The sequence below is a fragment of the Melanostigma gelatinosum genome (genome assembly GCF_949748355.1).
Source record: "Melanostigma gelatinosum genome assembly, chromosome: 6".
Lineage (NCBI taxonomy): Eukaryota > Metazoa > Chordata > Actinopteri > Perciformes > Zoarcidae > Melanostigma > Melanostigma gelatinosum.
In genome coordinates, this window is record NC_136639.1 from 22,852,438 (window position 1) to 22,865,070 (window position 12,633).

Below are 12,633 nucleotides of genomic sequence, written 5' to 3' on the forward strand. Positions count from 1 at the left end.
GGCTCAACTCCGGGTCCTCTCTTCTTTAGTTTCTATATTGATGACTTACCTGAAGTTTGTCTTTCTTCTGTAGCCTATCAGCTTCATACTAGTGATACCGTCGTATATATCTACATGCTAAAAACAAGAAGCAAGCCTGAGAACTATCAGCTTTAATGGCCAATATCTCAAATTGGTTTACACCTCAATATCCGCAAAACTGTGTGTATGTCTTTTTTCAAAGTGTGGAAATAGAGACCCAGATAGTAGGGAGTAGACTAGTAGTGCCTGAGTTTAAATATCTAGGCCCAATAATAGATTTACAGCTTACACCAGGACCTCAGCAGTGAAAATACTTTAAACACTTTATAAGCAGGCGAAATAAAACATTGAATAATACAGGTAGAAATGAGCCTGTATGGACCTCTGTCAGATCACGATTATCTTTTCCTGCACATCTTTTCCTTTCTCAGCCTTTGCTGTTGGATTCTCCTTCCCCTCCAAAACCTGTACATCCTTTATGGGTCGCTTCCACTTCCCTCTCCCACATTCATACGCCTTTTATACATTTTTACGTGACCCCAGGCTTCGTATCACACCACCCAAACACTAATTCCTGCTTTGTTTCTGGTGAGCAACAGTGCACCGTGTCCTTTGATCTGGAATGCATGTGGTAGTTAAGGAGATCAAGACCACACGGTAAAGATCTCCCCAGGTTATGTTTAAAAAAACAAAATAGAATAACAAATGAAGACTTTACATGGTTCATACATCGTTAAAAAAAACTGACAAACATCTGTGCTTACTTGAGCCTCTTTTGAAGTTTAATGGCTGCTGTGTCTAAAGAATCTTTCTTTCTTTCAGCCCTGTATTCTGATATCGATGGAGCAGCTGTGGAGGAAACTGTGAGTATTTGAAATGAGGGCAGTAATGGAGATTCTCTTAATAAATGTGACCGGAATCAATTTTTTTCTCATACTCTACATCTCATGTGTGTTGACTCAAATATGAACACAAGTCATCTGTCCTTCCAAAAACGTTCCACACCAAGTGTGTGCACTTTTAACTATTTTGCAACAAAAGGTTGTCGCTGGAAAAAAGGGTTAAAAACTCTCACGGCTCCATTCAATCTCCGTCAACATCTGCATCAACCGGTGGCACCGCCTGCCCCTCAATGCTTCACATTGTTTCCCGCTCATTGTCGAGGTGTTGGAGTTGGCACCTTGCGCACGCCGCTCAATTGCCCAACTTTGTGAGCAGCCAAGTGTGTTTTTAGAGGCGTGTGCACATGATTCCGGTCATCCAATAGGACCTCTTTTATGCGATACAGATGGGTACACACCTAGGCACCAGCCAGACACTTGTGTTTTTGTACTTAGGTCCACTCTAGTTTCTTTTGCAGGTACGCTTGTAAGCCTGACGAGTGATGTGTCACGGTGGGAATGTGCGCGCCATTATCTGTGAACGGTTCTCTGTTTCTTCAGGACTACGAGGAGCCGCTGATGTTTCGCCTGAACGACGAGGAGGAGGACGACCCATCGCAGTTTGACTCCGGTAAAGATTTTGTCTTTTTAAATGGGAGCGAGGTCACTGTTTGTAGATACGGACTTAATTTCAGAGCTTGCGGTGCCTCAGGCTGGAGATCATGTTTTTACACAGACTGAAACCGCCCGTTGTTGTTTTAGGTGGCATTATATTCATAGGAGGTTATCCAAGTGGCGTCTAATCATTACTGCAGGAAGCGTTTCCTTTCCTGAACAGAACTTGGAACCCAAGTCTCTACCGTCCCCGCAGACTACAAGATCACATTTCAGCTTCTCTTGACCCCCCCGCCCCCTCTCGCTCTCTGGAGTCTTTGGAGTCATGTCACTCCGTGTTTTCAGTGATTGTGGCGCTAAGAAGGAATCCGGTTAATGCGCCTGTGCAGAGAGCAATCCCGACTCATCCTGTTCCTGCCAGCGGCGACACAAATGACTTCCTACCATGTGGCCGAAGGTGGCCTCACTCTGATCCTGCTTCTGCACAGGGGAACGGGAAGGATTCCAGAGTGGGAACAGCTTGTATCGCCGCAGAGCAGACCGATGCTTCGGCGTAAGAATGCTGCGGTCACAAGCAAGAGGCTTCAAGCTTTTATAACTCTTGGCACTGGACGTCTGCAATCTGAACTGCCTGCGGCTGGTGGTGTTGTCCATGCTGTACGGTTTAGTCATTTCACACTCGGTGTGTGTTTGTTGGCTGGTTGAGGGTTTTTCACATTTTCTGGTCTTTGAAGATCATTTGCCTCTGACCTCGACTGGTCCCCTTCAAACACTTTTTTTGTGGCTCAGACGAATAACGCTGCTCACTTGAATCCTGTTTTCTCCACGGTTTCCCCTCAATGCAATGCCATGCCAAGAGAAAAGCCCTGACTCAGAAGGATTCAGGCCTTACACATGTTATTCTTCCGGGATTACAATGCCTTTTTTGACCCCTTGAGAATTTCAACTCCTTATTAGACATTCCCAAGCTGTCGGGCATAACGAGTGACCAGCAGGTTTTTGTTTATTTATTTTTTAACAAAGAAGTGAAGCATGTACTGCGATTCCAGTTCCTGTTTTCATCACTGAGCTAATGCGTCATCCGATAGACAGACGGGGCTTCTGTAGCCAGAGCTTCAGCAAGGATGAGGAATTTTGAGCATAGCTGTCATGTCGTCGCCCCCCCCCCCCCCCAGCCCATCGTCGCGATGTCAGCTCTTTCCTCTCTCCAATTCAAATGGCATGGCCGTGATTAAATGCAGTAGAGCCACAGCAGGTTGCACCAGCTTTACAATGTCAATGTAATCGTTTTGAAGAGTAAAAAAGACAAGTTCCTCTCTCTTTGTCTTCCATCCTTCCCACACTTCTGCCCTCCTAATGCCACCAGAATTAAAGTACCACACCCAAAAAAACTAATTCCACACACTTACTCCCAGACCCATGTAACACTTGGGTCCCATCCTCCCAGATCAGCATTTTAATGTGAGTTCAGTGAACAAATGACAAATGCCACTTCATCCCAGAGGAGCTCTGCTCTCCACGGCTGAAAGAAAGGAGGGGGGTCGATGCATGTTTTTTTTGTCAGTGTTTGTCTGCAATTGTGTGTTTGAGAGGGGAGACTGCAGTGGGGAAGAGTACTCTGAAGGGGTCAAAGGGGTATGGGGAAGTAAAAAAAAAAGGGTGGGGTTGTTTGTGGCTGAATGGGGGTTGCCAGGGCATTGCTGAATGCAGTTTTCCAGCAGCTTGTAGAGATCGCCAGGGATGGGAGAGTGGAGGTGTGTGTGTGTGTGTTTATGTGCGCGTAATAGAGGGATAACAGAAAGAGATTTATGATATGGATAGTTTGGCCGTGTGACAACAGACAGCGAGCGCAACGCCAGGAACGCCAACAAGAGTCTCCGACCCGGGCCGAGGGATCTAATTGGAGAACGGAAAAAAGGGATTAAAACCTCCCACAGACCCCCACAAAGGCAGCATTAATGTTCACCAGTACAGTGCCAACACCCCCTCCCCATCTCACACACACACACATCCTCACACAGCAACTACTTTCTATAGTCTCAGTGTACCTATGCCCCCCCCCTCACCCCATATATTCTGCCGACAAAACCCTTCTCATCCCCCTTTTCTCTCTCTTCCCATTCTTTAATCACATTCCTTCATTTATATGCATTTATAAAAAGCCATGTTTGGCATATTTCCACGCTGCCATTGTCTGATTTTGTCTCTTAAAGCTCTGTCACTTTTACCACCTCGAGCTAAAAACTTACTGCCGTCCTTGCTGCTGCAGCAAATGGAGCTCTGCGCTCCTGCAAGTTGGCAACAGGAGAAAAGGGGGGGGGGGAGAAAGAAAAAAACAAAACTGTGTGGAAGAAGAAAACAGCAGCAGCTCTCACTGCTGTCTCCATGGTGAGGCTGCTGACCCCTCCACCACCACCACCACGCGTCCCCCCCCCTCAGCTGTGGCTTTGCCGTGCTGAAACATAGAAAGAGGGAAGGGCTCTCTTCAGACGTGGCATCGGGCAGATTCGGACAGTGTGTGCAGCTCGGCATGTCTCAGAGGCAATCATGAACTCACGGGGGTTAATGATTTCTCCCCTGTTCCAGAGACTCACCTCCGCTAAGCTGTCTGCCCCTCGTGTTTGTCTTCGCCGCACACTCTGAAGTCACTCCCATGTTTGACTTGGTCTCTCTCTCTGTTTCTCTCCCTCCTTCGGTCACTCTTTCCGGCAGCCAATACACTCCACCCCCCCCCCCCCCCGCTCCTGACAGCATGTGTTGATCTCCCTCCCACTCTCCCCCCTCTGTGCTGTGTGTGGTAGATGGTCAAAGAGAAAGACTTAAGAGACCCTAAAGGTTCGGCACAGATTTGAGGAGAGCAGTCAGAACAGACGGGAAAAGAAAGTGGACAGACGGAGAGGAAACCGGAGAAAAGGAGAAGAGAGTTCGGCTCTGTCGGACAGTTGGTGTGGAGTTGTCGAGGGGGAAGGGGAGGATTTCAGGGGGGAGGGGTAGCTTGGGGAGGGGAGGGGGGTAGACAGAGGGGAACATGCTGGCTCACTCCTGAAGTGTCAGAGTGTGTACAGCGGGGCTCTGGAAAAAGGAGAGCGAGCGCAGAAGCTCGTCCGCAGTCCATTGAGCCGCTTGGAAATGGATGAAGACTGATTCGCTGCTCACTCATTAATTCGGATGAGGATCCCCTTGAAGTTAGCAAAATCATGGATTCTGACTCGGACTCTCCTTTCAACTACTCCTGGCCCTCTTTTCCCAAGATGAGGATGCGCAAGAAGACGTGCAAAAAAGGTAACCCTGATGTTTTTCCATCCTGTCACACGGACGGTCATCTAACGGTCGCTGTTCAAGTTGACAGGGTCACTATTTCATCTCACAGATGGTCAAATACCGTCTGTACAGTTAAAGAGCGAGCAAAGTGCCACTGATATGTTCGACAGACGTTCCACGCGTGTGGTTTAATGTCATAAAAAATGTTTCACGTCTGTTCAGTTTCCCTGTTTCTCAGCTGCATCCCTTTCCTCCATGCATCACGTTACAGAAGACCATATGGAAGACATCGCCACAAACACTCACCGTGGAACAATACAGTTAAAATTAGACTGTTCCTATTACACATCGGCGCTCACAGGCCTGGGCCCCGAGTCCAACGGAGTGGGACGTCTGCTGGTGATGTAACCCGATATGTGACAGTATGTTGGGGAATGTCAGACGTCCACTCAAAGTCCATTGAGCGCTTTTCGGGGGGCCTTGAGCGTCCTCGGTCCTCTGTGTCGAATGGAAACCCTCAGAGGAGTCGTGGCCCCGTGTGACTAGCTAAAGTGGAGGCCCCATGCTTAATGTGTGCCTATATGCTCAGGCACCTGCTCTTAATAGTCTTGATCAGCGATGTGTCACCGAAGTGCCATTGCATGATGAATTTCCGAGAAACTGCACCAAAATCAACCTGAACTTAACACACAAGCGTGTCGCCTCGTCGTATGAGAGCTGAGGTGGATGCTTAAAATGGTGCCAAATTAAACCGGAATGGTTAAACAGTTCATCGCTAGAGAGAGAGAGAGAGAGCGCCAGCGCGCCAGCCAGCCAGCCAGCCGTGTGTGTGATGGCCCAACTCCAGCGGCCTCTTTTAACCCTAACCTCTGCGAGATTATCCGTGCTATTGCTTCTAAATTGTGATTGACATCTGCACGTTTTACACTCTTTATAAATATGTCGTGGCTTTAGAAACTGGTGAGAGGCCAAACGGCTCTGGCGGCAACAATGCACCTGCAAAGTGAAATGTGATTTCAGGTGTGCGGAAGCCACGAGTTTATTTCTTCACTCTTGAGTTTACCTCTCCCTGGATCTGTCGGAGCAGGGTGACGCACTGAGACGTAAACATGGCGGCGAGCGCAGCGGTGAGGGGCTTGGACCGGTACGTTTTGACCGCAGGTGTCATGACTCAAAGACCGGGTTTGTGGACTCTGGTGGACAATTGTTTTCACGATTCGAAATGGCCCTCCATCGAAAAATAATGAGCTCTCTTATAAGGTAATAACGGCTCTTTGTTTTCATTCCTTTGGACCCTGCTTGTTATTTCACTCTGCTCCCAATTTCTCCCGGCTCTCTGCGGAGTGACAGTTGTTTCGTGCGATCCTTAAAAAGCTGACTTACATCATAACAAGTATAATAACCCATTTTATACTCATAATAAACAATCCGAGATGTTGTCGCAATTGAGAATTAGGATTCTCTGTTTGTCTTGAACATTTCGTTTTTTTTGCCATTTTCAGCACCAGCGGCCTGAGAAAGAGAGTCAAACCTTGAGAAAAGAGCCCTTGTGACGGCCCCGCCTCCCCCACTCTCCATCCTGCCTCCTTCGACCTCCCTCTCCCGTGGGGTGTGCACGGGGTTGAAGGGTCACTCTCTGTGTTTAACGGCCCTGGTCTGGAAACCTGGCCACTGACTGCCGCCTTTGTCTGCGTCTCCGTAAAGCTCCGCCTCTCTTTTTCTCCTCTCCAAGCGCCGCTCCTGTATAGGGTTGGCTATCGCTCAGGGACATGCTCCGAATATCACATCGCTCGTCGAATGCACCGCCTGTTGAGCAAAATGCTATAGAAACAGCCCCACGCGCTGCTCCGCATTCCTCAAAAAACCCTCCTAAAAATAGCAACCCGTGGACCGATCTGCGTCCCCTGCGATGAAGACGGCCTCCCCCTGCGAGAAAGATTGATTTTGCTATCTTGTTAGAAATATGAACTCCTCGCTCCTCTGTTATTCCCCCCAGTTAACTAATGTTAAACACAGATCGCGGCGCCTGACAGCAATGTTCACTGAGGCCATGTTTATGGGTCAGGAGAGGTGTGTGAGCGATCGGGGCCCCCGTGGCAGCCAGCTGTGGCTTTGGACCCGGCCCCAGAACCTTTTACTATTAGGCCCCGTCTGTCAAGTCCTTAAGTGGGTTAATGTGAAACGATATCTGCTTTCAAACAGCGGTTTGACCCAGGTCCAGAATCTGCCCCCGTCTCTGGATTCGTAGGTCTACCGTGACTTTAGTGTCACACAGGTTCATGTACAGTATGATGTTTTCATGTGGAACTAAGAGGATCCAGACGTTTTAAGAACAGCAACTTGCGGTACATTTCGGTTCTGGGAGATATGATGCCGATACTCAATGACCTTTAGGGTTGATGTGGAGTCGGCTCCTGCGGTGGTTCAGCTGGAGTCTTTTGCATTTGTTGCGGATGGAGCCGGACTCATCTGGTGTCCTCATCAATGTCTGCGTGACTCCCTTTTTGCTTCTCAGATTTATAGCACTCTCCGCCTGCAAGAAGCGCAGCCAATTGTCGCTCTGATTTACTCTCTGCGGCGCCGGGAATCTACGCCGAAACCGAGGGTTTGCCATCGGTTCGATATCTGCTGCATGAGTTTAGGGGGTGAGAGCGGTGCCAAAGACATGTTTTTGCACCTCTGGCTTTGTTTCAGGCACGGCTTGGCCAGCGTGAGGCGAGACTGTCATTGGGAACATAATAATGTAACTGAGCTAATGAGGCTGCCTCTGCTGGTTCGTGTGACAAGCACTGCATTACCAGTTGTTAATGTGGTTAAAAGTTATTTTTTTTCCAGTGAATGCTTCGCACCAATTTCCTTGTCATTTGGTGATGTAGTTTTCTGTCTCCTGTTCATGACCAGCCAGCTGTGAAACACTTTAAAGGTGGTCTAAGGGCTTCTTTTTTAGACCAGCTTGTGTTTTGTTCAAATGTTCAGCAATCATACTGCGAGAAATTCATCATTAAAGAGAACGAGACAAACCTGCAAAAGCAAATCAGTCCTCATGGACTTCTATGTTAAAATCATAGGCTGTGTATAAGTAGTGGACGTAGTCATCGTGACAAACCACCGGTTTGTGGACTGTCGTTCTGAACCTCGATGTGGCCGTCGCCGTCTTGGATTACGGCCGTCACCGTCTTAGCTTTTTGCAACCAGTGAACGGAAGTGACCATATCAGGACTACGGAGCGGTGACATAGAGCGTATGGCTCTGGCAGAAACCTGTCAATCACAGTAAGCCCGCCCTAAAGCATACCCTGCTTTATGGTCTATTTGACTCTAAATGGACCATCATTTACTAAATGAACATCGTGCTGTATTGAAGAAGACTTGAAACTGGAGATTGAGACCATAAACTTGTGTTCACAATGTTTACTGAGGTAATAAATCAAGAGAGAAGTAGAGTCATCTTCTCATAGGCTTCTATACAATCTGACTTCTTTTTGCAACCAGAGGAGTCGCCCCCTACTGGCCATTAGCATTAATGCAAGTTTAAGGTACTTCTGCATCGGCTTCATTCGTCAGAACATGGTTCTGGTGTCTGTATTTAACATCCCCGCTCATGACAGCTGCACTAGAGACACATTTGTATACAACTCACCCGTTTAAATAATGGCATAATTGAGGGCGTGGACTCTTTGAGTGAAAGCTGGCGGCTGTTCCAGGTCGCTAGCTGCTAGCTCTCCCCTCTGCTGTATCAACCGGGCCCGCCTCAGCTCCATCGAAGCTATTTACCCATTTTTAAAGTTAGGCTGTGTCGTGTCTGTGACGGCCGGAGCCTCCCACTTACCTTTAGGTAAAGCTACGGGTGAGGTCACAGAGGCTACGTCCATATTTTATGCCGTCTATGTATATAGTCCACAGACATGCAGTATATAAAGTGTGGGCACCATATACTGTATACCATATGAATATAATTGTGTGTTCATTTTGATGTTCCACTGTTTATTTGGTGAAGGTATGTTTCATTACAATGTGCAAATGAGCTTAAACAGCGCTCCACTGTCTCATCAAAGGTTCCTGTTGTAGTGGCTCATAACGCTCTGCCTCTTTGTGTTTGTGCGAACTAGCAGGTTGTTTTCTAACCTGGAATACTTTCCAAGAAATCGTGTTTGTGGAGAAGCTGTGCTTTGTACAGAGCAGCCTCCCAGAGGAGGGGTGTGTGTGTGTGTGTGTGTGTGTGGGTGTTTTGAGAGCAGTGAGTGTTTCGCAGCAGCACCAGGCCGCTGCTCACAGGGACTCTACTGTGTTGGACGGGGTTTCCTCTCAATGCCACTGTGTGCTCACCGGGAGTTGTTTCCACCAGGGCGGGGAAGCACGCGCACAGACGCCCCGCTCGCAACTCTGCCGTTCAGACAGACACTCGTAAGGGACTCTCGCTCCTGAACAATGTTGTGCGACCGCCCAGGACGTCTACGTCACTTCCGGTGTTTGCGAGATGTTATTTGAAGTTGCTGTGGAAACTAAATAGAATACTCGCTCTCACTCCCTCCCTTTTTTTGTAGAGAAAGGCCAGTCCATAAGGGAGAGCCAGGCCCAGTCCCCGACTCTGGCTGCTGCTGTCAGACTCTCAGCGATGATACACGGCAAAGACAGAGTGTACGCCAACGCCATGCTGGTGGACCAGGTGAGTCGTTAGTGGTTCTTTCTCAGTAGGTTGTATAGTATATAACATTTAGTCAGAAACAGACTCATGTGATGTCAAATGTTCCACTTTTCTGTTCCAGGTGGATGACACTGATATTAAATACCGCTCTCCGGAGGAGGAGGAGGTGAGCCCTGAGCCCCGTCTTGGCAGCCCATGCTGGGACTCCTTCTCCACGACTCCCCCGGCCTCGGGGAACCTTTCCCAGAACCGGCACCCGTCCTCACCCCGTGGCGGGGAGAGGGGGATCCGAGGCCCGGAGATTCGCAAGGAGCCTTCCCCTCGCACGTCTGCCCCCTCTCCTTTCGCATCCTCCCCGTCTTTTCCTTCCTCCTCCCTGGCTTCCGCCTTCCGCTTGTTCGAGGGAGCGCAGAGGCGTCGGACGCAGCCGTGCCTGCCAGTTTCTCCTGCTTTGAACCGCAGAGGATGCAGCTTGACCGAGGCCAGCCGGGTCCTGAGGTAGGACGCTATAACTGTTCATTATTGGAGAAACAAATCAAATGCAGAGCTATTCTAATTTATTGCAGAACCTTTAACGAGAAAGCATCACGACTTGGTTGAGTATTTTCATGTTAAAGGGAGAGAACAAACCCACTGCATTATGGCCAAGTGGATTTTTTGGGGGGAATTATAAATTCAGCGCACCAATGTAGAAACTCGTTGCGAACACATACCACGACTAACAAGTAACATCCGTAATTTCAGCACAAGCCTTTTCTTGACATTTTGTGCAGTGATTGCAGTCAGAGAAGGTGCTGAAAGTGACAGGAAGCCCGGACACAATTGAGCTTTTTGTGTGTTGAGGTCGCTGAACATTCCTCCCAGTTTCCTCAGAGCTGCAGGATCCTCTCCATTAGCACTGAAGCCGGCCAAATGCTACACAGTTTAACGCCTATACACTCGGTGGCCACTTTATTAGGAACGCCTGTACAACTGCTCTGCCATGAAGAGGTGTTAATTAAATTATATGTTTTGCAACGAGGTCATAGTTAGTGTTGAGAGGTGTTTCTAATATTCTGCCCTCTTAGAAACATCTCTCTCAATATAATGTGGTCCACAACAACAGCACCAACAACCTCAATATTAAACCTATAATCAAATAATGAGTCCATACAGATTTGTAAGATCAAGACTGTTTCTGCTTATCTGTGCAAAAAGAGTCATTTTGTAGTGTTCCAACAAATGTGAATGTGTTATTGCCAGGAAATCAGTATGTTCCCAACTTTTGTGTGTTTGCATCTGTGTGTGTGTGTGTAAATAGTCCTAGTGTCGAGTGCGACAGTGGAGAGGAAGACATCCTGGGACACTCCTACCCCTGCTCGTCTGCGAAGAAGCAGTCCCTCCTGCGATCCAGCTCGAGGGAGGACTCTTACGACGTGTCACCAGACTTTAACCGCACGCACACTGACAGCACGCACACGCCCGCCAAGGTACACACTCAATATACACGTCATTGTGTTTCTTCATGTGTGTGTGTGAGATCCCATGTGGCCTGAGACACAACGCCTGAAAAACCTCCCCTTCTGGTTCTCTCACTTCATTATTCCAAACAATTATCTCAAACTAGAATGATTTTTTTTTTCTTACTGATTGCCTACTTCTACGAACTCATTCATATGCTTGAGAGGCTTGGTTTATTACTTCAGTTGACACATGATGTATCATTATTTCATTAAATTATCAATACATTTTTTTTTGCATCAAGATTTATATTAAAAGTGCAATTACAAACACATAAAAAAAGTAATAACCCAAAACTGTAGATAAAAAAGTAAAGCACATTACAGTAGACACACTCAATAATGTGGACAAAAGGTCAGACAAGTTGAGTTTCCTGCTCCCAGAATTGAACCTGTGAACTTACTGCTCTGCCTGATCCGTTTCCTTCTGATCTGTTTCCTTCTGATCCGTTTCCTCCACCCAGAACCCGCAGGAAGCGGAGGTTCGCCTGCGCTCCTACTCCTATTCCTCCCCCAAGGCGACGCCGTCGCGGCCGCTGCTGAACCGAGACGAAGCCATCACCGACCTGGCAGAAGGTGAGTCAACTTTGACCCCGTGACCTTTTCTGTTCCCCCGGGAGCCAGCTGAACGGACACATGTGCCACATGTCTCAACAGACAGGTGTCGTAAATCAACTGGACCTCTGTGGTGTGTGTGTGTGCGTGTGTGCGTGTGTGCGTGTGTGTGTGTGTGTGTAGAGCGTCAGCTCCGCTTTGATGCGTAGGAGCAGCGCAGCATTAAGGCCATGCTTTGCTCCCGTCTAGATGGTGCATTCAGCGGTCGCTCTCTGCTCCAAGCTTTATCTCTCTCTAAATCCCTCTCTCGTCTCAACCAAGTTAGTAAGTACAAGAACAGCGTGTCGGCATTCCAGTGTGTCCCTCTGCTCTTTCTGGTGAACCGTGGGATAAACCGGTGATTTTCAAGAGTTGCACAATTGTAAGGCATATCTGGTGTATTTAAACTGTCCCTGTATGATTTAACGGATACAAGATGGAAAATCTGGGGTGAAATTGGAGATTGAATGAGCCTTGAATGAAACCCAATAACTTTGCTTACATTTTGCTTGCAATTGATTCGCCTGAAGATTCTTTTGATTTCTTACAATTTTTGCAAAACAACGATGTTTCTCATTGTGGCCCAAATTGTGCAGCCCTTTATCTGTGGTAAGATTTAGTTTTTCAGCGGCGAGTGTGCGGCCCTCACATTGTAGAATGCACAAACTGCTGTCAATGCACAAACCGCTGTCTTATGCTGATTCTGATTAAAGGGGGAAAAAAACATATTCATTATTATTTTGAATCGCTTAAAGATCAAGAGCAGACTTTCTCCAAAGCTTGACTTCCTCTTTAAAAAAACTAAGTCCTCTCATTTATATGATGAATGACACGTAGAGGTCTGGATCTTTAAGACTGCTTATTTTTAAATAAATATATCCCGAGGCTTTGGATAAAATACTCTCCACATAAGTCTTTCAGATCTTCTGGAGGAGGAGCTGTTTCTACCCTGAGGCGGCTGCTCTGCTTCCATTTTGGTGCATATTATTTTGTTTCCCTCTTTGTTTTTGGTTTTCCATCTTTGGTGTCATCTGGTTCTCCGAGTCATCTTGTGTGGTGTTTGGTCTGTCTTTGTAGGGATTTGCTGGATCCGGGCTGTTTCTCCTATTTTCTTCTAA

At 47.6% G+C, this 12,633-nt stretch overlaps 1 protein-coding gene across 3 annotated transcripts in view; it reads left to right on the plus strand.

Annotated features, from left to right (window-relative positions):
• LOC306778465 (rho guanine nucleotide exchange factor 28-like) overlaps positions 1 to 12,633 on the plus strand; it is a 35,993-nt gene that overhangs the window by 10,438 nt on the left and 12,922 nt on the right. For 2 of the 3 annotated variants that reach the window (XM_079269958.1, XM_079269959.1), the window contains exons 9-14: positions 844 to 884; positions 1,464 to 1,533; positions 9,322 to 9,443; positions 9,544 to 9,920; positions 10,723 to 10,891; positions 11,386 to 11,497. In XM_079269958.1, coding sequence (XP_079126084.1) covers positions 844 to 884; positions 1,464 to 1,533; positions 9,322 to 9,443; positions 9,544 to 9,920; positions 10,723 to 10,891; positions 11,386 to 11,497 — 891 coding nt within the window. Of the gene's footprint in view, positions 1 to 843; positions 885 to 1,463; positions 1,534 to 4,654; positions 4,800 to 9,321; positions 9,444 to 9,543; positions 9,921 to 10,722; positions 10,892 to 11,385; positions 11,498 to 12,633 lie in introns of those variants that run through there. The other variant, XM_079269960.1, reaches the window with a different exon arrangement.